Consider the following 23807-nt stretch of genomic DNA (forward strand, 5'->3'; position numbering starts at 1 on the left):
GGCAAACACCAGAACAGAAAGGATTACTGCTCATGAGAGCTGTAACATTTGCTTGTTGAGGCAGAATTATCTCAGCATTAGCATAGCCCGCAATCCTACCTGAAGCAGAGATCCTGTTTGTTACATTCCAAAAATCTCCTTTTCAGAGATTTATTTGAAGCTATCCAACCCTTTGACCTAGAAGGGTGCCTCTGCACTCTTGTTTCAAAGTAGTTTAGTGCTTTTAAGGCTAAATGCGGTTACCTTCACTGCCACCAAGTAAAACAAATTACTACTTCAGTCTGAAAAAAACCCCAGTACATTCATACTGCCACGTTATATGATGGTGTTCCCTCTGTCACCTCTATTTGGTATTCATGTACGTATTTTTATTCATCATTAAGGCCAAAGTTTAATCAGACTATTTTTTTACACAATTCCTGAGCATTTACTCACACAGGCACAGATTAAAATCAGGGCCCTACTTCTTCATCTGGAGAGATGAAGTACATCATCTTCTGGAAAGAGAGAGATTGCAGAAAGGGAATCGCTCCTTGAATCAAACGATGCAACATCACTGCTTCACCATCGGCGTTCCGAAGCATTGGACACTGTTCCACATGAAGAGTTTACAACCAGTTCACAGAACCACAAAATGAGGAAAACTGGAACTAAAGCAACAGCAGACATGACATGAGGAAGTATGAAGCTACTGGTATAGAAGGAAATTAATCCTAGAGCACTAAGGAATAGAAATAAAGCTTAGATGTTGCCGGGGTTTGCAGGGGGAAGGTGCAGGCTGATCTGTCAGGATTTGGGGATGTTCTTCATGTTCGCTCTCCAAGAAAAAGCCTTCTGAACTTGAAGGTCTAGAATTAAGCCTCATGGTAAACAAAGAAAAACATTCTGCCAAAGGGTTTTGATAATGGATTATAAAGAAGTAGTTGTTGTTCAACACCCAATATTGGCACAAAGTACAAGGTATAGAACATATACTCCTGTTTAGACTTAATGAACTCTGTACCCAGATTTTACTTAACAAGTTTTATATCCACTGATCTAAAGCTACAAATCCTTTCTTTAAAAAAAAAAAAGCCAATATTCTTTAAACAACGATCGCAATGCTTTCTTTTCTTCTAATATCTAAAATATTTCCACAGCAAAAGCCATAAAACTAGTTTAGAAAAATATCTGTAAAACATATGTTGCATAATCTAAATATGTACATTATATAAGTATTTGAAAAACACACTTCTGGAAAAGTTTTGAACTAGAGTAACGAACAGGGCTACCTTAACTGGACAGCCTGATCTACTTGAGACCTCGGGTAAATTCACACATCCAAAGGGACTTAACAGATACATAACTTCTTTCCTTTTTGAAATACTTTTCTATGATTTCTAGGAAAAAATGTTCCTCAGGAAAAGTCCTGTTTTTTTTTATCTGCATCACATAATGACACAGTATTACTCTCGACTCCAGCAGTATCTGCTACTACTAAGATACTAAGTTTCAACATGAAATAACCAAGGTATTTTTAACCAAGGAAACTCGCATTAGACCTTCCCAGTAACAATCAAGATGGTAAGAGTGATGATATTTTCAGATATTTAACATGGGCTGTCTCTCACACAAAATTGCAAACATTTTGTTTTGACTTACAGTTCATTTATGACACTCAAGCAGCAAGAGAGTCAATTTTTGTGACAAAACACCAAACAGTAAGATTTGAGCAGGCTTTGAGGGGGAGGGATGAGTTAGGAAGAACATTTTATAAGCGATTAGAAGTTTCGCAACCCAGCTTTCCAAGGCCAGCTTTTCACTTGGAACAAAATAAGAGCAGCTGCCCATGCTGAAGCGAGGTCAGCTTTGTTCCTGCCTGCCTCCCACCTGGACCACCAAGGCACTGCCTTATTGCTGACCTTCAGCAGTGGAAGATTCTTCGGTGGGCTGAAGCAGAGAGAAAATGGTGTGGATAACCAAATACTAGCATAAGAAAACAGGGAGGAGGAAAAATTTCTGCGTGTCTTGCACAGTAGTCCATTGTCTGAAGTTTAATATAACAACATTTACTATGAAGGCTAGCAGTCAAAAGTAATCCACAAACACCCCCAAAATTCCTTTCAGTCCTCCTTCCAGTTTTTGTGCGTTTGCAGTCACTGTCCTATTCAATGTTTCCTCCAAACTTGCTTTGTAGAAAATTCAAAACTAGTAAGGTTTGGATGGATAAAGTACAGTGCCAAACACGCAAACTAGAGAAATGGACCCATAATTGTTGAAGATTATTTGACCATTCATGCACTTTTTTTTTTGTATTCACGCAGTACAGATAAAAAGTTTTGCTTTAATAACACTCACCAAGCACTCCAAAGCCTGAAGCACAAAAAACACACCTCTCCCTCACTTTCTCTCAACCACATGATCTCCTTTAATTACCTCTTCTGGAATTCTGGACTCAGGAGGAGACTGTATATTAAACAGATACATAGTCAAAATACTGTGAAGGAAAGAGCTTCAAAGAGAGAGGCTGGTTGGTTATCCATGTGATCAGCTTGTGTCCACTCATACAGTGAGGGACTCCAAGCAGAACTTCCTGAAGACCCAGTCGTGGGAAAAACTCTCCAGGGAACACACGAATCTGACTTCAGTGCATCAAATCCACAGTTTTTCAGCTTGACAGGGACCAATACCCCTCCTTGCTTGTCGATATCAAAAAGCAGAGGAGAAAGCATCCATCATTTCCTAACTGTGGTGAACTCAGAGTAGGAGAGATCACTCTGAGCTCACACTGATGGGAGCTGGAGAAAAATCAAGTACTGTACAACCAAGCAAGTTGGCAGTGCTGGGCCTTTAATGAGCTTCCTCAAGTCAAAGCAATAGGCATCTGCTCTTACTGAAATTGGAAGGCCAAAGTATGTATTACCACACACATTATCTCACACCAAGCATCTGCAGAGTCCAGAACTTCCTGAAGTACTGGCAGAATCACTATGGACAAGAGACATCTGCAGAATTTAAAGACAAGTCTGTACACAACACACATGGTCTTTCATGGAGGTCACATAAGTACAAGCTCTGATGTAGACCCAATGGCTAGACAAACTTGTTTTCATGGAAGGACAGCTCATGAGACAATCAAAAAAAGATAATTATCTTGTAGAAGCAAACCCACAGTGCTAAAGAATTCTGAATTGCTCTTATGACCGCCAAACACAGAAAACAGAATTTCTGCATGCAGTGCTAAAGAGCTTGGAGCATACAGCAAATGAAGCATCACCATAAGCATTTCGCTGGGGATACATCCCTTCAAAAAGACATTATCCTGATAATGTACTCCGTTTTCTACTAAAATCTCTGGAAGGTCTCTGGTGTCAAATAGGAGCAAAACAGCAGGATCCTAAAACAAAGCAGTCCTGCATCTAAAATAAAACATCTAAAATAAAATAGAAACATGTCTCAGACAAGAGATCTACAAACAGTGGAAAGAGGAATCTTGTAGTCTCACAAGTCAGTCACCCCTCTACTACTTCGCTTAGTCAACAGATAAAATTATTCGTAGTCATAAAAGACTCCCAAAAAAGAGAAACATTTAGATTTTGTTCTTTCCATCAACAAAATCTCAACGCATTCTGGAAAATAAGTATTTTCTAATTTGTAAAACAGGAATAGCAGCTCTTTGTTTCTTTGAAAAGTTACTGTTGGCCCATGAACCTTGAATTGCTCTCTGTGTTTTCAAAATAATTGCCCCTTTCAACAAAGCCTTAAAGCATACGAGTCTCATCTACTCTTTGATGCAGTTCCAACTCCTCTGTTCCAAGAACGCTGTCCCACACTGCTGTGACTGAGTATATACTACCTGTTTTTTCCAAAACACAACATTCCATCCATTTAAGACAATTTTGTCTGGACGTGACAGTTTGAGATAACACAAAAAGCATATACACCATTAGTTGCATGCTCCTCATCACCACACTTTCTTTTGAGCATGAAACAACCTATATACTTGTCATTAGCACAAATATTCCAAGAACTTACAATTTTGTTGAAAGAGGACAGCACAAGAATAAGGTACATGCTGCCTTACACTTCTTCATAGTACCAAAGCATCTGTCTTCAGTTCTGTGGTACAAGTCTCAGCCAAGGACAGGCTCTCTGTGTCATACGTGCTATAAAACTCCATTCCATACAGCTTCGAATCCAGCTATGGGGGCTTTGCAGTTCAAAGCTAGCGTGAAAGTCACACTTCAGACTTGTGCACAGTTACCCCCACAACAGAAGTGATGAAGCATGTTTCCAAAACAGTAGATAGGAATTCCTGTATTACAAATGCTAACAGTCCCAAGACTCTTCTAATAGTTATGTACGAGCCCCTGTAGTCATCGAGCTGTTCATAATTGCACTACAGCACAGCCCACCCAAACACCTGGAACACAACAGCAGATTGTCACCACTTTTTAATATTCTAGGGAGGTTCTCAGGGATGCCGACTTGCAATGACGTGTTATCCCGACAGCAAGTTCAAACAGCAGAACCACCCCACAGGCAGAAACATCCCTGCAGCTTCATTTGATTTGAAATCAATTCTGGGTTTTCTCCTAACGTCTAGGAAGCTCAGACCAGCCCAGCTCTCAGGAGAGATGCACTTCTCAGACCAGATCCAGTTAAGAGTCGAATAGAATAAACATGTAACAGGACAGACCTTCACCACTACAGTACATGGTCCAAAATTTCCACTCTAAATCCTGAGGAATAGTGAGGAGGCATGCAGAAACCAGTCAAATTGGAACAAGATATTTTTAAACAAGTCATACTACATGAAGTTAAAGTAGTGAAATTGTTATCTTTCAGTGAAACGAGCGGCCCTGCTGCCTGCAGCGCAAACCCTACCTGCAGCTTTTCCAGTGGCACGAACAACTGAGGACATTCCCTGATGGGCAGCAAAGGTTCACAGCGTCTGACCTTACACTATGCCATTTTAAAAACCCAGCTGAGATACAATCTCTATTTCACCTGGCTCTCCATTTCCACAAGGCTCAACTCCTCCAGGTTATTTCTGACAGGGTAAAGGAAGTTGGAAACTGGCAGATACTGTGCGGTGGCGGGTTACACGGCCCGGCTTCCTGCAGAAAGTGAAGTGGAAGCGTAGGGGGAAATGCAATGCTCCCGAGTTTCTTAACACTAGCCCTGGCGATCGCTGCACCTTGCTCTGCTTCCAAAGGGCACCCAAAATCTAGTAGAATCTGCTTGAAGTATTGATTTATAGCAGATGTAGTTTAAACAGAGTTTATAAGGAAAGCATTTTTTGATCTTTTGTCTACCCTCTGAAGGGAAAGCATGAAAAGAAAAAACAATGTTAAGCCATAAAAAAAAATTATTGCTGTAGTCCTCAGCAATTTTTAATTCTCCTTCCTTCACTAAACATCTGGGTTTTGTTAGAAAACACTGTGAAGTGATTTTCCAAAACCTTTGACATGCATTCTGCTCAATAGATCCCAAAAGCTGAGGAAGGAGAGCTTCAAACCAAGTAACAGTTGTTATTTATTAAGCCCTACTAATAAAATCAGCCTAACCATTTTCTTTTGTCTAACCATTCCTTATTATTCGCAGGGGAAAGGGACTTAGCACGTTAAGACAATGTGCATTTGTAGAAGAAAAGGACACTCTACATCGAGGAAACTATTATTCAAGCCGACTCAGTCTGATGAGCCAGGAAAAAGCTGCCTCTGCACAAGTTGGGACTCTCAAGATACCTATGTGATTAAGTTCCTTCAGAACAAATTAGTGCTCCGTGAACTGATTACACCATAAATAAGCCCAACAGGGAAGAGAAAAGCCACTGACAGACACAGTACGCTCCTGACCACAGCTGAGCTCTACAGCTCTCATCCAGAACGAACACCAAAAAAACTGTCAGTGCCAAAAGGATTTCTGGTCTTTTTACTCAAAATTCACAAAGTATGTCACAGCGGATGCAACAGCTACCGTAGATAACTAATCACAAGAATCCTACACTTTCATTTTCTCTCATCACTCAAAACACAAATTGCAGCTCTCTCCCCGACCTAATAATTATTCGTATGGCTGCATTCTGTTCTTCTACAGTAGCAGCATGAAACTTGATTCGAGCTGCAGGAACCCAGCCAGTGACTACACAAGCTGCTGTTGTGATAGCACAAAGCAGAAGCCAACTCGGCAGGTAATTGGACTTGAAAGATCTTCCCCAGTCAGCTTGAAATAGTAATTTCATAGGGGAGAAAATAGGTTGCCTTTATCTACCACAGGTTACCAAAGGAAAACTCTGATCCCAAGAACAGCAGACATAATAAATACCTTTTTAGGGTGGTATGTCTTGGTATTAAAGGTGGTGTGTTTTTTTTTTTTTTTTTACTCTGCAGCAATTCAAAAGACATTTGCAACCTTTTATCAAGTCAGTATTAAGAATGCAAGAGCTTAGGCATCAAAGCGCAACGTTCACTTGTTAGAAAGGAGTACTTCTAGGGCTTGCTAGCTATATTCTCTTGCCACTGTCTCAGTACTTCGAAAGGTCTCAAATACCATACATGCTGTTACAGAATTCATTCATCCTTCCAGAGTAATCCTAGGGAATCCTGGAGGGCTAATGTCAACAATTCACACTTCCTAATGCCATACTTCAACCAACTCAAATGCATGTGAAGCTCCTTCATTTGTCTAACCTTTACACCCATACAAGTAATTCCAAAGCATTAGAAATCAATAAAGAAATCTAAATGCATACATATCTAGAGTCACGGGGGATTACAGGACTTGAGCATCCAGTACCACCAGTAACCTCATTGCTAAAGCCAGCTGCTAGCAGCCCACAGAGTACTGGGGGAGTTCTCTCCCACCGTTCCACAAAAGGAACTCCAACTAACAGCCTCCGACAGAGAGTTAGCGATGGCTATGAAGAGGAGGAAACAGGAATGAAGATCCACCTGTGTTTGCACAGGGGGAAAGCATTAACCTAACGGCCCACTGAACCAAGAGACTGGATGCGTACAGGAAGAAGGAACATTTGTGCTTGGCAGAAACTGGGATCGTAGTTTTATTTAGACAGGACATGTTGTTCACCTACTTAAGATCTGTAACAAAGATATTCTGTCCTCAAATACTATTCTACAGCAATATTAAGCAGGTTCTGTTTTCAATTATCCCTTTCCCTGTCAGACATGCATACCCTAGACAAAAAAAAAACCCACAAAACTCCAAAATACAAAAAAATTCTTAAAACCCCTCCCATATCCCCTCAAAAAATCTCTAGTTTAGCATCCCATCATTCCCAGGTGATTATTCTGAAAACTTACAATCCCCCTCTCATTTGAAGTTCAGCGCTCACTGGAAGATTTCTGCACAAGTAAAGCTTGTGATCATCTCAGACACCAGCAGACCTAGACTTGGGTTCCAGAGCGCTAGTTATTGTGCACTAAAACAACAGTTAAGACAACTCAACCAAACAAAACAAACATTACAACTAACTTTTGATTTTGTTAAATAGCTCTAATAGTTTGACAATAAAAATCGGCAATCCTAACTATGTCATGATGGGCTAGTAGCAAGCTTACACCTAAGAGTTTGGTAGTCAGAGGAAGGTTGTCATACGATCATGACTGATAACAGTCTTCCTCTTCATCATGAGACCGAAGCCAACGCAAGGAATGGCCTCTCCTCTGACTCGATGATTTTGAAACAAACTCTAGCGTAGCAAAAGAGATTATTAAAATCTTGAGTAAGGTTCGTACACAGTTAATGGAAAGTCTCACACCTCCCCCTCCCCCAGACATGTACACACAGACAAACAAGAGACAGCAGAAGAGTTTTAAGCTTCCTTTCTTACAGCAATATTAATTTTGACAATGCTGGAAAAGTCTGTCTCAACCAAATGGTCTGAGTTTTGTAAAACAGGGGACACTAGAAAATTCCCTGAATGGTACCTAAGCATAGAGTTAATACAACAGGTTTTAAAGTCAAGTGCATAATGTTGAAGAGATGCATGCATATTTTAACACTACTCTGAAAAAACTGGAGACTTATTACCCATGCAGTGCTTTCCCCCCCTGCATATACCCTCAGAAGGCCAAATTATTGTAAATTTTCTTCTGCACCTCCAAAAGGCAGAGTGGCAAAAACCAGGCACTCCAAGGGAAAAAACAAAAGGCACTGATTCATATGCAATTAGCTCAGCTAAATTAACTACTGAAACCATTGCTACTCCAGCTGTCCTTGACACCTGCATAGCAGGGACACTGGAACATGACAAGCATCTTCTTACGATCTATGGCAGTTTTCAGGCTGACACGCTAACTTAAAATGGGCAACAGCTACAGTTCTTGAGCTGCTGCATTAATGCAATTAGCACAAAACCAGCTCTGCACCTCATTCAAGCATCCCTGCCCCAGTACACTGAGACAAAACAAATGGAGACAGTCTGTGCTTTACCCACCTCTACTAAATCCACCACCCAAAAAGCATCAGTACTTTGAAAATAACACATTTCTTTCTACTCAAAGATTCAGTTTACAGCAACAAACAAGCAAAGCAAAACAGAGAACTGGTATCTGAAAAGTTAAAAAGAAGGAAGTGAAGGGAAGAAACTTGTTAATACCCTGTGCAGCACGAGTTCCCACTGTTTCATCTTCCTTAAATAAGAGTTAGACTGAAGGACTGAGCACGGAATGAAACCTTTGCGGTCAAGCTGCATGTTATTTTCTAAGAACAAAGCAGCTCCCTCTTTTCTCTATTAGTCTATGTTTCTGGAATCATTCACAGAATTTGTATGCAGAAGCCATTCCTAGTAAAACCCATTTAGGCTCTGGTGTTTAAGATGTCAGAAAAGCCTACGAAAGCACCTTACAATGTAAACATCCTTCCCGTGCATCCGAAAGAGCACTAACTGAAATCCACCGCATCACTGTTCTGGCACACATCCACCAGCCTTGCCCCAGACAACAGTATAAACAGACAAAAGCTCTTTTATAAGGGTTCAGAGAAAGTACAAAAGAATACATGCAACCTGAAATATCTACCTGAACCCAAATCCTCAAAGGAGGGACTTCAATGTCTCAGACCCTATGCTATCTTTATAAGGACACTAATTTGTACAGCACATATTTTATCTGCACTACAATAACAACGCAGATGAACATTAACCAGATACCTTGTCGTGTCTGCCAGGTGTTTAAACATTTTGCAACTCAAATGCTGAAATACTATCTGCAGTCCAAATACTTAAGATTATCCAGTGAGAACATGTGTATATTTCCATCAGCTATGTAATACACTTTTTTTTTTCCATTTGTTACATTTTAAGCAACAGACCAGAGTTACCAAGGTACAAACTTATACTACCAGCCTTCTATTTTGAAGGTTGACTTCATAAGGAAGATCTAACGCTTTCATTCTGAGAATACAAACACTGAAAAATATTTACAGAAACTTTTAATCCAAAAGACTACATATTTATCTGCACTATGCAGGCCCTATACAATCTTAAAAAAACAAAATCTGAGATTGTATATTTTGATAAATTTAGGTGTATACTGCGTATGGTACGTACTGTAAAAGAAAACCTAACACTATGCTATGTATTAAACAATATTTTTCTCTCGGTCCAAGTTAGACAACACACTTCTGAGAACATTGTATGTTCTCTCCCTCCCCCAATTTATATTTCAGTAAAAGCGATGTACATCTCTTACAAACAATCCATTTTTGTGAGCGTCACCACAGAACTCCCCCTCCAGTTTGGCCAGAACTCTAGTCACTTTTTCCTTCTAGGAAAAAGGGCTTGAGAGAAGAGATGACTTTCCTCAGGTTGAAATATGCTCCACCACCAGAACTCTGACCCAGACAGTTCTATACATTAATATATTACCATGTTACTGTATGTACTTTACTGCTTTTCCTCCTTCACCTACACTCGAGTTCAAGTGAAAAACATATAAAATACCATTATTAGCAACAAAAATGAAAGGCCCAGAGGGATCACTCAGTTTTTTATACTATGTCAGTTATCTTCCTGAAGAGGAAAGAGACATACCAATCTTACGCTCCAGTGAGAACGAAATTAAAATACTTCTTGCATTTGCATCACGAGACTGCTCTATGGCTCAGATAAAACCGTCAGCATTGACAAAGTCAGCTTTCTCAATAGAGGCAGAAAGGTCACAGAATCTCACACCTGAGGTTAAAGACTATTTTAAACAGGTAAATGGATTAAAACTAAAGATATATACCCCCTAGAAAGAAAATCCACTGCAGGCTTTTAATTAAAACAAATATATGACTACCATAGAATGAACTGGCAGCAAGTTAAATCAGCAGTAACTCACGAGTTGTTCTCCACCCAGGATGATCAGAAAAATGGGATTTGCCTCACTGTCACATACCTTTGATGCTTGGGGAGTAGAAATCACATGAACAGTGCTGGGCTTAACTCCGTTTGCCTTAGGTCGCTTATAAAGGGCAAATCTGCTTTTCCTGCGTTCTCTGTCACCATTGGGGAGGGATCCATTATACCTAGAAATAAACAAAAAAAAAATTTGGCATAAAAGACCACCAATCTGGAATATGGTAAAGAGCAGCAGCAATTTGGTCACAATATCCTGACAGGCAAAACCAAAAAAGCAACAACCGTGGTAAATTTTGTTTCCTGAGCATTCAAACATTCTTTCTCTATCAACGGTTGAAATTTTATTCATCATTAACAAGGTCATCAACTACAAATAAAATACTGAGTTGTTCAGTCACAGAAATACTTCTCCACCTCTAGAATTAAAGGAATCTGGAAGAACAGAGGTGACGTGGAAAAAGACAGAATTAAAGGACAAGTCAAATTAAGCGAAAGGGAATTTTACTCTACTCATACAGGGTTTTTTCCTTAGTTGTTTTTTTCCTTTCTTTTTTTTTTTCTTTAAACTCTAATCCGAAAGGCTTCATCTATTATTAAAGAAAGAGATGCAAGTGTTTTTAATTTATGTGAATCTCTCCAAAGACTCACTAATGACTTCCTTTGTCAGGTGTAACACAGTAGCCTTCAACAATTCTTTCATCTCTCTGAGGACAGAGACCCAATGGATTAATTATTCAGACAACTCTTAAGCCTCAAGGGGATAAAGCTCCTTCCCCAGGGAAGGGATCAACTGGAAATTTCTTTGCAATGCATAAGCACGGAATTCATCACCACCCCACCTGAAGATTTACGACAGCACTGTCACCTGTAACATTCTCAGTAACTCTCAACTGGTCTATGGAGATCTCTCAGGGCTTTACTTTACTGCAGAGATTCCTCTTTCATTCCTGATCCTCACAGACTTCAGACTTTTGCCTGAAGAATGACAGACGTTATTCCACTTATAAAAATCTCAGCTGCCTTACTGGTGAGGCCTATTTTATACTGATCACACAGATCCCTCTCCTAGAGTCTTTCTGATTAAAAGCTAACATCACAGTCAGGAAAGGAAACTGGAAAGGCAAAGAAGTTTAAGGTGACTAACTCCCTGCAAAGCCAAAAAGGTTAAAAAAAAAGTTAGGAGATCTCATTATCTGTTTAGAGATCCACTTAGAAGTAGTTCACCTCTACATGCACCACACCATCTGCAGATTAAAAATCGTTTGTTTGTAGCCCTGGAGAAGGCAAATAGTCACTCGCTGTTCTATGACAACTGCTGAGGAGGAAAAGCAACGCAGTAAGCCAGAATCTTTTTTTTTTTTCCTTTCTTATTATTACATTCTGTGTATGTAACTATCTTGTGTAACACAAGAATGCACTTGGAGAGCCTCGTATCCTTTTGCAAACAAATGGCATACGGACAGCGGATGGCAGCGTGCGGTCTCGCTCTGGATGGAGCACGGCCCTGCAGAAGGCTCACTGCTTGCTTCAGGTGAGGAGGACCTGGTGTCACAGGAAAACAGTTTAAAACTTCACATGCACAACATCTAAACGGCAGTGAGCTGAATCGCAGACTGCTAAATGTTTGCGAGCACAAGCAAGAAGAGATTTAAGCCTGAAAGAATCTCAAATTTAAGTTCTCTAGAATGTAAAACCAGACTTTTTTTTTAATGGACTTTTAATACAAGAAGGACATGGAGCTGCTGGAGCAAGTCCAGAGGAGGGCCACGAAGATGATGTGACGGCTGGAGCACCTCTGCTATGAAGACAGGCTGAGAGAGTTGGGGCTGTTCAGCTTGGAGAAGAGAAGGCTCTGGGGTGATCTTATTTCAGCCTTCCAGTACTTAAAGGGGGCCTACAGGAAAGCTGGAGAGGAACTTTTTACAAGGGCGTGTAGTGATAGGACAAGGGGTGATAGCTTTAAATTGAAAGAGGGCAGATTTAGATTAGATATAAGGAAGACATTTTTCACTCAGAGGGTGGTGAGGCACTGGAACAGGTTGCCCAGAGAAGCTGTAGATGCCCCATCCCTGGCAGTGTTCAAGGTCAGGCTGGATGAGGCTTTGGACAACCTGCTATAGTGGAAGGTGTTCCTGCCTATGGCAGGGGGGTTGGAACTAGATGATCTTTGTGGTCCCTTCCAACTCTAAGCATTCTAGGATTCCATGATTCCATGCTAGAGACACATAACAAGAACTTTCCAGCTGGGCTACAATTGAATTTGTTCTCTCACTGCCATTTTTATAGGGAAGACTACTGTATCTTTCTGGAACATTACAAGGGACTCCCCAGCACAGCAGAAAAACAACAGCAGTAAATCACTATTATTTCACGCCAGGCCTACTTGTATCTGGAAACTTGTTATTAACCCTAGACAAGAAAAGAGAAGCACTCAGTTAACACAGCAGATCCTCGTCACAAGAGACCAATTCCTAGAAAGATACATCAATACAATCCACAGGAAACTTAAACACCAGCCCTTAAAATAGGAATGATTTGATTCTCCAGCTTGAATCTTCCTAGATATATACACACGCTTGCTTTCAAAGACACTGTATTACCGTGAATATGCCAGCAAGTTTTAACTTGCCTGAAAACACCACTCTTTCTACAAGTATTTTTATCTGAAAACCTGAGAAAGCAGTAACTCCTTCACAAATAACATATAACTAGCATCATCACTAGCTTTATATTCTGTAATTAATTTTTTTTTGTATTTGTGTAACTAAATAGTACTGAATTTAAACAGTTCCACTGACAGTTAAAACCAGGCTAGTGGGGTTATTTTATTTGTTTTTTCTCATGTTCACAAAACAATTGTAACTGGGAAAGGCTACTTGAAATCATTTCAAGTCTCTGTGGGATTTAATAATCTTTTTTAAAAGAAGGCACTCAAGGTTAAAAGGCCTTTTGGAAACTTTAAATAGAAAGGAAATAAAAGCAAAGTGAAAGTTTAATTCATTCATCATGATTAGCACTGACAAGTTTTCACAGAGGTTTTCTTCGTGCCAATTTCTAAATTCCGTTTGCACAAGAGGGCAGGAGGAATTAAGTGGTAGTTTTACTATTTGTTATGCTTTAATTATAGACCTGCAAGTTTTATTCTGAACTGATACTGGTAAAAAGAGCTAGGACAATTAGTAGGCATACTGAGTCTCAGAGAACTTGCCTCTCTCCTCTCTACAGCCAGAAGACACCTTCATTTTTTTCTAGGCCAGGACTCTTGACTTGTTAACCACAAACCAGCCCTCCCCGTGGCACCTGAACCACACCTTTCCTTGCCACTACCTGAACAATCCACATACCAAACAGATATTAACGCCATGGCATCTCGTCAGCCACAACAGGACCAGCACCCACCCACTCACCCAGCGCCTCTGTCCTGGGAAGCGTGCAACTAAGACTGCTCCTGAGGCAGATGACCCACCTTGGCTTCTTGGCAAGTCCTTGCCTTTCTCAACTGAGCTGTCCCACAGGACACAGTGGGTTTCGGTATTCTGAAGGTGGAATACAGGCATAGAATCAGAGAATGGTTTGGGTTGGAAGGGACCTTCAAGATCATCTAGTTCCAACCCCTCTGCCATGGGCAGGGACACCCTCCACTATACCAGGTTGCTCAAAGCCTCATCCTTGAACACTTCCAGGGACGGGGCCTTGAACGCGTCCAGGGATGGGGCAGTCACAACTTCTCTGGGCAACCTGGTCCAGTGCCTCGCAACCCTCAGAAGGAAGAAATTCTTCCTTAGATCTAATAGAAATCTCTCCTCTTTTAGTTTAAAGCCATCACCCCTTATCTTGTCATTGCACACCTTTGTTCACAGCCCCTCTCCAGCTTTCTTGTAGCCCCTTCAGGTACTGGAAGGCTGCTGGAAGGTCTCCCCGGAGCCTTCTCTTCTCCAGGCTGAACAGCCCCAACTCTCTCAGCGTGTCTTCATAGGAGAGGTGTTCCAGCCCTCAGATCATCCACAATTTGCTAAGTCAGCCCTTTAAGCACTGGCACAGGGAGCTATATCAAGACAAGCAGCCCTCTCCTATCCTGCACTTTTCTCAGCTGTTCTACTGAGCAATGCCTGCGTGAGCAACAACTGCCGCCTCCTGGGCAGCAGCAGGATGGAACTGCACAGGAAGAGAAGGGTCAAGAACTAAGGCCACAAATTTCCCATCACAGAACATTATGAGATTTCCCCATAGCCAACAGGAGCTTCATAAACAGAACACCAGCTCCTTGTTGAACCCTCTCGCAACCCCTCTTCCACAAGCATCAGCCCATTTCCCTTCCCTCTGCGCCCTTCCAATAGCTCCAGAAGCCTGATCCACCTTAGGGACCAGCGCATTAGCATGCCAACTTCTCATCCCACAAGACCAGCACTACCAAAACCAACCTGCAGCCGAAACCCTCCATGCCACCAAAAAGCCTGGAACAAACATTGTTTCCAACTAATAAAACAAACTAGGAGAAATTAAATTTCAGAGACAGAATGACCGTTCCTGAGATTGTCCCACTCCCATGCACATCTATGGAGCACTTCTGAAGTTCTCCAGATGTTCCAAAACATCACACCAACATATGTGGTAAGACCAGTCCTATACATTTTTCCAAATGCTTCTCAGTGACAGCGATACTGGGACAGTAGCATTATGAAACCTTGTGAGATAATTATCTCTGTTGATAGCACTATTCCTTGCAAATAAGGGAGTGGTGCTGGCATAGGCTATGGGCATCGTAATTATCAAAGCCAGTTTCCTACAGATTTACATCAAACAGTTGAGGACTCTGGTATATAATGAAATGCAAACTCCAATTAAGTTTTTCCCATGGTTTGGATATGTAATGAAAGCCTCTCCTCTGCGTGGATTCATGGTTGTCTGGAGAGCAAGACCACACACGCTCTTCTCCCACAGTCCAAACACTGTGGCAAGTTCCTACTTTCTACAAGTCTTGTAGGAACCTACTTGACTACTTCAGAGATCATCAACGAGTTCTGAATCATTTGTGGGACAGCTTGTTACTCAAGCTTTTTTTGTTTTATTTTTTTTAAAAGGAATTAGGCTTAGCCAGTGACAAAGAGTAAACAAGATCTCTTTTACTTAGGACAGGAGCTCTAAAAATCTTGACCTGCACCTCAAACGGTTAGACTTCAACTCAGGGAAGTCATCCTCAAAATTAAGGGGAATACCTACTAGCTACTAGACAGAATCTGCTGCAAGTACCTGGTGTTGGATTTTTTTGGTTTGTTAGGTTTTTTTGGTTTCTTTGTTTGTTTGTTGGTTGGGTGGTTTGGGGACAGGTGGAAGACTGGTATTTTTGGTGGTTTGGTTTTTTTTTTTTTTTGGAGGGGAGGCTGTTTGGCTTTGTTTTTTAGTAATGCTATGAAAATACAAACTATCACAAAACTTAAATACTTCTGCATACCTATGCAACCTACCTCCTAAAAGACTACAAACTGAACAAGTCCTAAGTTGCATAGGTAATATTTCCACTGGACAAAAAGGAGTAATTTCACTTTTCCTCACCTACTGCTAACAGTTCCACTGCACACCACACCATTTTTAGATGCAAACCATCCCACTTAGCTATGAACAGATGACACATTACAGTTCAGTTGTTACCGTAGCTCTAATGGGCAAGAGAAAGTGCATCTTTGCTGCCCTAAACAACAAATCTACACAAGTATTAGCAACAGCTTTCACTGTGAAGTCAGACTTGAGTGAATTTTTAAGTACATTCTGTTTCCATGTTTTGTATCATATAGTAATATATACAGGCAGGGCAGAGAATGGATTGAGAGCAGCCCTGAGGAGAAGGACTTGAGGGTGCTGGTGGATGAGAAGCTCAACATGAGCCAGCACCGTGCGCCGGCAGCCCAGAAAGGCAACCATGTCCTGGGCTGCATCCAAAGCAGCGTGGGCAGCAGGTCGAGGGAGCGGATTCTGCCCCTCTGCTCTGCTCTTGTGAGACCCCCGTGCAGTGCTGCGTTCAGCTCTGGAGTCCCCACCATCAGAAGGACATGAAGCTGTTGGAGCAGGTCCAGAGGAGGCCACAAAGATGATCCGAGGGCTGGAGCACCTCTGCTATGGAGACAGGCTGAGAGAGTTGGGGTTGTTCAGCCTGGAGAAGAGAAGGCTCAAGGGAGACCTTCCAGCAGCCTTCCCTAAAGGGAAGGTTATTCCATCCCTAACCCTAAAGGGGCTACAGGAAAGCTGGAGAGGGGCTTTGGACAAGGGCCTGTAGTGACAGGACAAGGGACAATGGCTTTAAACTGAAAGAGGGGAGATTTTGATGAGATCTAAGGAAGAAATTCTTCCCACTGAGGGTAGTGAGGCACTGGAACAGGTTGCTCAGAGAAGTTGTGGCTGCCCCATCCCTGGAAGTGTTCAAGGCAGGCTGGATGAAGCTTTAAGCAACCTCATCTAGTGCAAGGTGTCCCTGCCCATGGCAAGGGGGTTGGAACTGGATGATCTTGAAGGTCCCTTCCAACCCAATCCATTCTATGATTCCATATACTTGGCACATACCAAGAATTCAGTTCATGCTTACACTGTATTTTTACCTTCACTGAAGTAATGTGGGCCAATACTGCTGCCAAAAGCAGCAGTTCCACCTTTCATTTGCTATTTTGTTCCTGCTACTTCTCTCCCTGGTTCATGTGAAGGAGAAACAAAACCAGATTTATGCTTTAAATATAGTTTTAAACCACATCAATTTCTTGCTCTCCAGTTCACTGCAAAACCACAGAAGCACTTATATTGGCAACAAGGGGAAAAATGGCACAGAGGGCAGGAGAGATTCCTTTAGAAGTGTGGCAAGTCTACAATTATCATGACATCTACAACATTAGAAGTCTAAAGATACATTATTCACCTTCACAGTATGCAGCATACAGTCGTGAAAAGCTCTGGGGCTGAAATCCTGACTAACTGGAAAGCCCTCTTCTACTGAAGGATCCAACATTTACTCCCTTGAACACAGATTAAAAGGAAAAATGCCACATGCTAGTTTATATCACAACGCAAACAGAAAACTTCAACAGATGCAATGTTGACAATAAAATAAGTGAACTTGTGTGTCTTTTCATATAATATCACTGCCAGCATTTCGTGCTCTTTACACCATCCCCCTTGTATCATACTGAACAATTCATTTTGGATCTAGGAAAATTAATGTACTATTTCAGCAAAATAACTGGAACTGTTTCAGATTTTCTTTCCTTTTTTAAAGACAATATTTATCTCAGGTATATTTTTCTGTATTAGACCTTCATAAAACAAGCAGTTGCTATCAGTTATCCGAGAATTTCAGTGAAACAGAAGAGTGAAGTTATTCTCAAACTTAATCTCATTGGGAAGTGTTGCCAAATAGGAAAACCAAAGATAAGTGGTATTTCTGTACCAACAGGACAGTACTGGCTTATTTTCTCCTTTGATCTCTATTCTCCAGCACCATGTATCAGTGTTATAGATATTAACTCAATAAGAATTTAAGTCTAAGCTTGTCTCCAGTTGATTATTACAAGCATCAATTTCTGCCTCAGAAGCAGCCTCCAACAGCAGAGGTATTGTTAATCATCAGCCTGTTCCTACCATGAGTTTCGGCAGTGAATGCAAAAGTGCTTCTCAAACACTGCAGTGCTTCACAGATGACTACAACAGATTAGAAAAAAAAAACCAATGTTGACATTTCTTGGAGGTTGAGAAGAGAATCCTAGAATGGTTTGAGTTGGAAGGAACCTTCAAGATGATCCAGTTCCAACGCCCCTGCCATGGGCAGGGACATCTTCCACTACACCAGGTTGCTCAAAGCCTCATCCAACCTGGCCTTGAACACTTCCACGGATGGGGCAGACACAACTTCTCTGGGCAACCTGTTCCAGTGCCTCGCCACTCTCATTGTAAAAAATTTCTTCCTTAGATCTAATGGAAATCTCCCCTCTTTCAGTTTAAAGCCATTGCCCCTCGTCCTGTCACTACAGGTCCTTGTCCAAAGCCCCTCTCCAGCTTTCTTGTAGCCCCTTCAGGTACTGGAAGGCTGCTAGAAGTTCTCCCCGGAGCCTTCTCTTCTCTGGGCTGAATACTGTTGTCCTCATCATCATCATCTCCCAGCACTTAACCACCAGCTCAACAAGCCTAGACTGACCAGAAGGCTCCATTCTGTCTTCTGAGCTGCACTTTCCCCGTTGCATTTCATGTACCTTTGGCAAAGTGTACAGTTGCTTGCTCATCACCAAATGACAGCAAACAGAGCTAGACAGAATTTCAAGGAGTCACCTACTCCATCCCAAACTTGAGGGCTTGATCCATTCCATCCATGACATTTGTTTCAGTTCATCTAGAAAACCTAGGTTTCCTCACCTTGTTTCAGTATCAGAGTTAGAACTCTCCCCCATGCACACAGCAAGGGAGATTCAGATAAAAGCAAGTCTCCTGAACTTCCTGCCAAATCCACCAAAGAACCTAAACAACGTGTTCTCCTTTTCACAGCAAGCTCACATGCTAGAAGACTTGATTCCCATCCGATTTTTCTTTCTTTCTAAAGGAAAACATTTTAAGAAGTTACAGCAGCAAACTAAAGTAGCCTTAATTTCTTGTTACTATGACTATAGCAATGAGTAACTCATGGGTAAGCAAAGGGCTTCCATCCTTTGAGCAATAAGAGATCCAAGACCTTTGGTTTCTTGCAACCTTGAAGGAAGTCCTGAATCAAAGACACAGTCCCACCTCAGACTCTGCTGGCTAAGACATCTCTATAGGCATAAATGCTTCCTAATCGCTACCAGTAGCACAGCTTAATAAAGCAGTCTTCCTGCAGAGCAAGAAAATCCAAACCAGCAAGCTCCAAAGTCTCAAATAATCTCATCTCTTTCCCCAATTAAGAGCACTGTTTTTGCATCTGTGAATTTGACTATCCCTGAGAAAGGTACGTTGGAGTAGTTAGTTGTGGCTATAATCAGATTTTTTTATCTTTTTTTTTCTTTTGAGACAGGCATTTGTTGTTACAACTTGCATCTGTGAAGTCATTTAACTCTCATGAAACACTTCAGGAAGCATTTCCTCCTCCAGTACTTTTGGAAGTAGTACTGAAGAGAAGTAGTAATGAAGAGAAGCTCAACATGAGCCAGCAATGTGTGCTTGCAGCCCAGAAAGCCAACCGTGTCCTGGGCTGCATCCAAAGCAGTGTGGCCAGCACGTCGAGGGAGGGGATTCTGCCCCTCTGCTCTGCTCTCGTGAGACCCCCCCCCCCCCCCCCGCCGCAGTGCTGCGTTCAGCTCTGGAGTTCCCAACACAAGAAGGACATGGAGCTGTTGGAGCAGGTCCAGAAGAGGCCACAAAGATCATCCGAGCTCTGGAGCACCTCTGCTATGGAGACAGGCTGAGAGAGTTGGGGCTTTTCAGCCTGGAGAAGAGAAGGCTCCGGAGTGATATTACAGCAGCCTTCTAGTACCTAAAGGGGCTACAGGAAAGCTGGAGAGGGGCTTTGGACAAGGGTTTGTAGTGATAGGACAAGGGACAATGGCTTTAAACTGAAAGAGGGGAGATTTCCATTAGATCTAAGGAAGAAATTTTTTTACATTGAAGGTGGTGAGACACTGGAACAGGTTGCCTAGAGAAGCTGTGGCTGCCCCATCCCTGGAAGTGTTCAAGGCCAGGTTGGATGAGGCTTTGAGCAACCTGGCGTAGTGGAGGGTTTCCCTGCCCATGGCAGGGGGATTGGAACTAGATAATCTTGAAGGTCCCTTCCAACTCAAACCACTCTATGATTCTATGAATACTCATTGTCATAGTGATCAATACTATGTGCCCACCACAAGCCTGCTCTTCCCCAGCACCAAATTTTAGCACTGTCTGCCTAGTTTACTGCTACCTGTACAGCCCTAGAGCCTTCAGAGAGGTTGCAGTGGTTCTGCAGAGGTTGCAGTCGTTCTGCCTATCATTGTTAGGCAGACTTTTTTCAGAAAGAAGGCTAATTTGTGTTGTCAGCTAGTTATTTGTGGTTATTTTTAATTATTTTTTTTAAGCTATCCTTCAAAAGTTGTTCCTAATTGCTGCCTTACCATTAGGAACCTAGCAGTCAGCTTGACCAAAAGCTGTATACTACACTTATGGTGCTTTTATGTTCAAATACAGCCAGTCTCTTTCTGAGCAGAATCAGAAATGTGGATTAGGTGAACACATGGTTAACAGGTTATATGCACACCATGAAAAAAGGAACCTTCTTCACAAAGTACACCAATTAAGTAGAACCTTATCTACTCAAAACACCACAAGAAATCACATGTGAAGCAGCTGGGGTTCTCCAGGGTGACCTTACTTCTCCCTTGGTATTCTGGAACAGAACTGGTTGCTCTTCAGCTCTTTTGGGGGAAAAGTGCCTATTTCTGAGGGGGTAAAAACATCTATTTCTGGCTGCTATGGCCTCCTCTCATTTCTGGCCCCCCCCCCCAAGTGATGAAAGGATCTGGTACAGAACAGTTCAGATTAATTCGCAGGCTGCTTTTTGTACTACTCCACTCTACACATCCCCACCACTGTCAGCAGGACTACCTTGCTATTATAACTACTGTAATATAATAGTTAAAAATATCAAGTTTGTTTTAGGGAGAATATTTATAGAAAACACAGCTGACTAATCCTCAGGCATGTTTAGCTTACATAATACAGGCAAATCAAGAAAATACACACCTGATCTATATTAACTTCATCCTGTACAAAAAGTTAAAGGATGCTATTGGCTTGCAAATACCAAATAGAATTCTACAAGAACTGCTTTTAATCAGTTTTATTTACACTACACAGTTTCCTTCAGAAGTCCCAAATCTCTCTGCTACTTTGATACTCTCTCCCTCACTGATGAGGTAAAAAAAAAAAATTAGAGTAAGAAAATACAGAAGCAAAGTAGCAAAAGCAACCAAGTCTCAAAGCAAGGGGCACAGGAGTCAAGGCTTTATTACTCTAACTCCTTGTAACGTAAGACGACTGAAACTCAGCCAAGAGCATAGTTTTGACACTCCTGTAAACTAGCTGATATTTCTTCTAGAGTGGGAAGAACTTCTAGAATATTCTTATAATTCTCTTTGACCATATTTTTTCTTAGCAAGTGGTTTGCTACTTGCCTCAGATTATTTTCCAGAAAAACAATTTGTTACTTCTGCTTTTGTGAAATCAAGTACAGCAGACCCTTGCCACCACTTTTGAGAGATGTACGTTTCTGTGGAAGTTTCAATTGACATTGCAACCTTAGTTTAATTCAAGAAATTCCAGATCTTCTATTGCATGTGTTAATGACAACGTGGAAACAGGTATTCCAAGAGGCAGTAACAGAGGATTTCTGCTGCATCAGCTTCTGCACGACAGCTCCATAAGCGGCACAAGTTTGATTAAAAGCTAATACTCTAGAAGAGCCTAAAGGAGCATGCTGATGCAGACTACTAGACCATCAGGACGAGCTCCAATTAAAGCAATCAAATAACTTGACAGTTCCAAACAACTTAATAGCTGAAAACCTATATAGGCAGCCCAGTTAAGCACTACAGCCAGAGAAAGGCATGATTATAGTCTCACTTACAACATAGATTTCTTAGAAGCCATTCATAACCATAATACTAGTAGGGGAAAAGAGCAGCTAAAAAAACCCACCAAAAGCTAACGTTTAAGATACTACTATACCAATTCCAACATAAGTGATATGCCAGAAGAGCATCAGAAGGCAAGGGGTTTTCCTTTTAGAAAGCAAAGGGTAAGGGAATCTGTTCTTTCACATAATGACATCCTCAACAATCCTTATTTCCAACGTTTTACTGCTCCCTCCAGCATTCATCTAACAAGGAGGCAATTTTATTCAGTGCTTTAAGCCCATCTCCAAAGCTGTCAACTAAAACCATTCACCACTGCATAAAACCAACAATGCTAGCACACAGTAAAATACAGGGTATAAACTAATCAAGTTCATTTCAAAGCATGCTTTTTATGCCAGCTAAAAGAGTCTAAGAGGTGGGCAAAGCACCATGTTTAGAGAATCCTCTTTCCAACCCCAAACCTCTTACAGTACAGAGGAAATGCTATTCATCTGAGAACTATCTCTAATCTAGCCAAATGCCACTGAAATTGTTTGATACGGCGTTCTGTTAAACTAAATACAGATAGATACGACAGAAAGTGAGATCTTCCTTTTACTGCATTCTAAACAAGTCAGATAAACACAAAATCCCTTTCAAAGGCAAGTACTATGCACAGCTGCATTTCAACGCAAGGAGAGAAAGAAGTGAAGGAGGAAGACTGTTTATCCAAAACACCAGAGGCTTAGGATCCACACACTTTTGTATGGAAACAATTTACAATCTTCTCTTAAATACCAGACCAAAAAAAAGCTGCAAGTTTCAAAATTAGGACAAGTAAGACCTCATATAACACAAGGGGACAAGACACATCAAAAAACATCTGTCCTGACATACCAAACACTTTCAACCTATCTGTTTGTGCTTTATACATGCTTGAAGGTGCAAAAGCAAGCTGTTCAAATTTTAGTCTGAGGAATGAATAGTAATAACACCATGCTGCATTTGAAACTTCACTACATTAAACATGACGAAGAAACTACATTGATTCAAAGGACCATTTGTGCTATAAAAAAAAAAAGCACAATTCAGACAACTCATTTCATAAGCAATCAAATCCTTTCCCTAAAACACTATCAAGGACTATTTGACAGCTCACATTTTCATAAGAAAAAGGGATAACTTTCTTATAACTTCAGTTATCTTCCAAATACAAGGGGTTCTAATATCATTTTTGCAATTCCAGACAAGAAGTTCCAGGATGTCTGTTACTTACAGCTTTTTCAAACACTCAAGCATGACGAGAATCTTCTTAGGTTCATTTCAGTATCATTTAACACAGAGGAAGAGACGAAATTTGCATCCATTTTGTGAATACAGGTGATCTCACAGGCAGTGTACAGAATAGAAAGTGAAGCACTCAACTTCTGCATCCTGACCTGTAACATCTATGTCAAATCCTATCAATTTTAACATCCCTCCTGGTTTCCCAGGGAAAAAGACAGCCTTATAAATGCACAGCGCTGTTCAATCCCAACAGCTTAAAGGAATCCCAAATGTTTGCCTCGGAAACAGAAAACACAGAATTAGGTTTCCTTCTTTGCAGCACTTGCAAGCATTACTGCCTCTCTGAACACAGCAGCATCCTTAATGTCACTGGTGCTCCATTATCATCGACTGATACAGTGGCACAAACAGTCCAACACAAGATAATCTACCACACAGCCTGCTCCAAGCACATTTAGAGCAGGTAAGGAAAGAGAAAAGCCAGAGCTACCTTCTAGCACCCAGCAAGATCTAGAGGTTGAAAGTCTCCAGATAGAGGCTATTTCAGAGGGTTGCTCCACTCCCCCCTAGTTGGGCCAGAGGTA

General features: G+C 41.3%; 1 protein-coding gene across 2 annotated transcripts in view; it reads right to left on the reverse strand.

Annotated features, from left to right (window-relative positions):
* PELI2 (pellino E3 ubiquitin protein ligase family member 2) overlaps positions 1-23807 on the reverse strand; it is a 75627-nt gene that overhangs the window by 36316 nt on the left and 15504 nt on the right. For both annotated transcript variants that reach the window (XM_086613040.1, XM_086613039.1), the window contains exon 2: positions 10386-10515. In XM_086613040.1, coding sequence (XP_086469166.1) covers positions 10386-10515 — 130 coding nt within the window. The remainder of the gene's footprint in view (positions 1-10385; positions 10516-23807) is intronic.

The sequence above is a fragment of the Tauraco erythrolophus genome, chromosome 6, assembly GCF_009769465.1.
Source record: "Tauraco erythrolophus isolate bTauEry1 chromosome 6, bTauEry1.pri, whole genome shotgun sequence".
In the NCBI taxonomy this organism is placed as follows: domain Eukaryota; kingdom Metazoa; phylum Chordata; class Aves; order Musophagiformes; family Musophagidae; genus Tauraco; species Tauraco erythrolophus.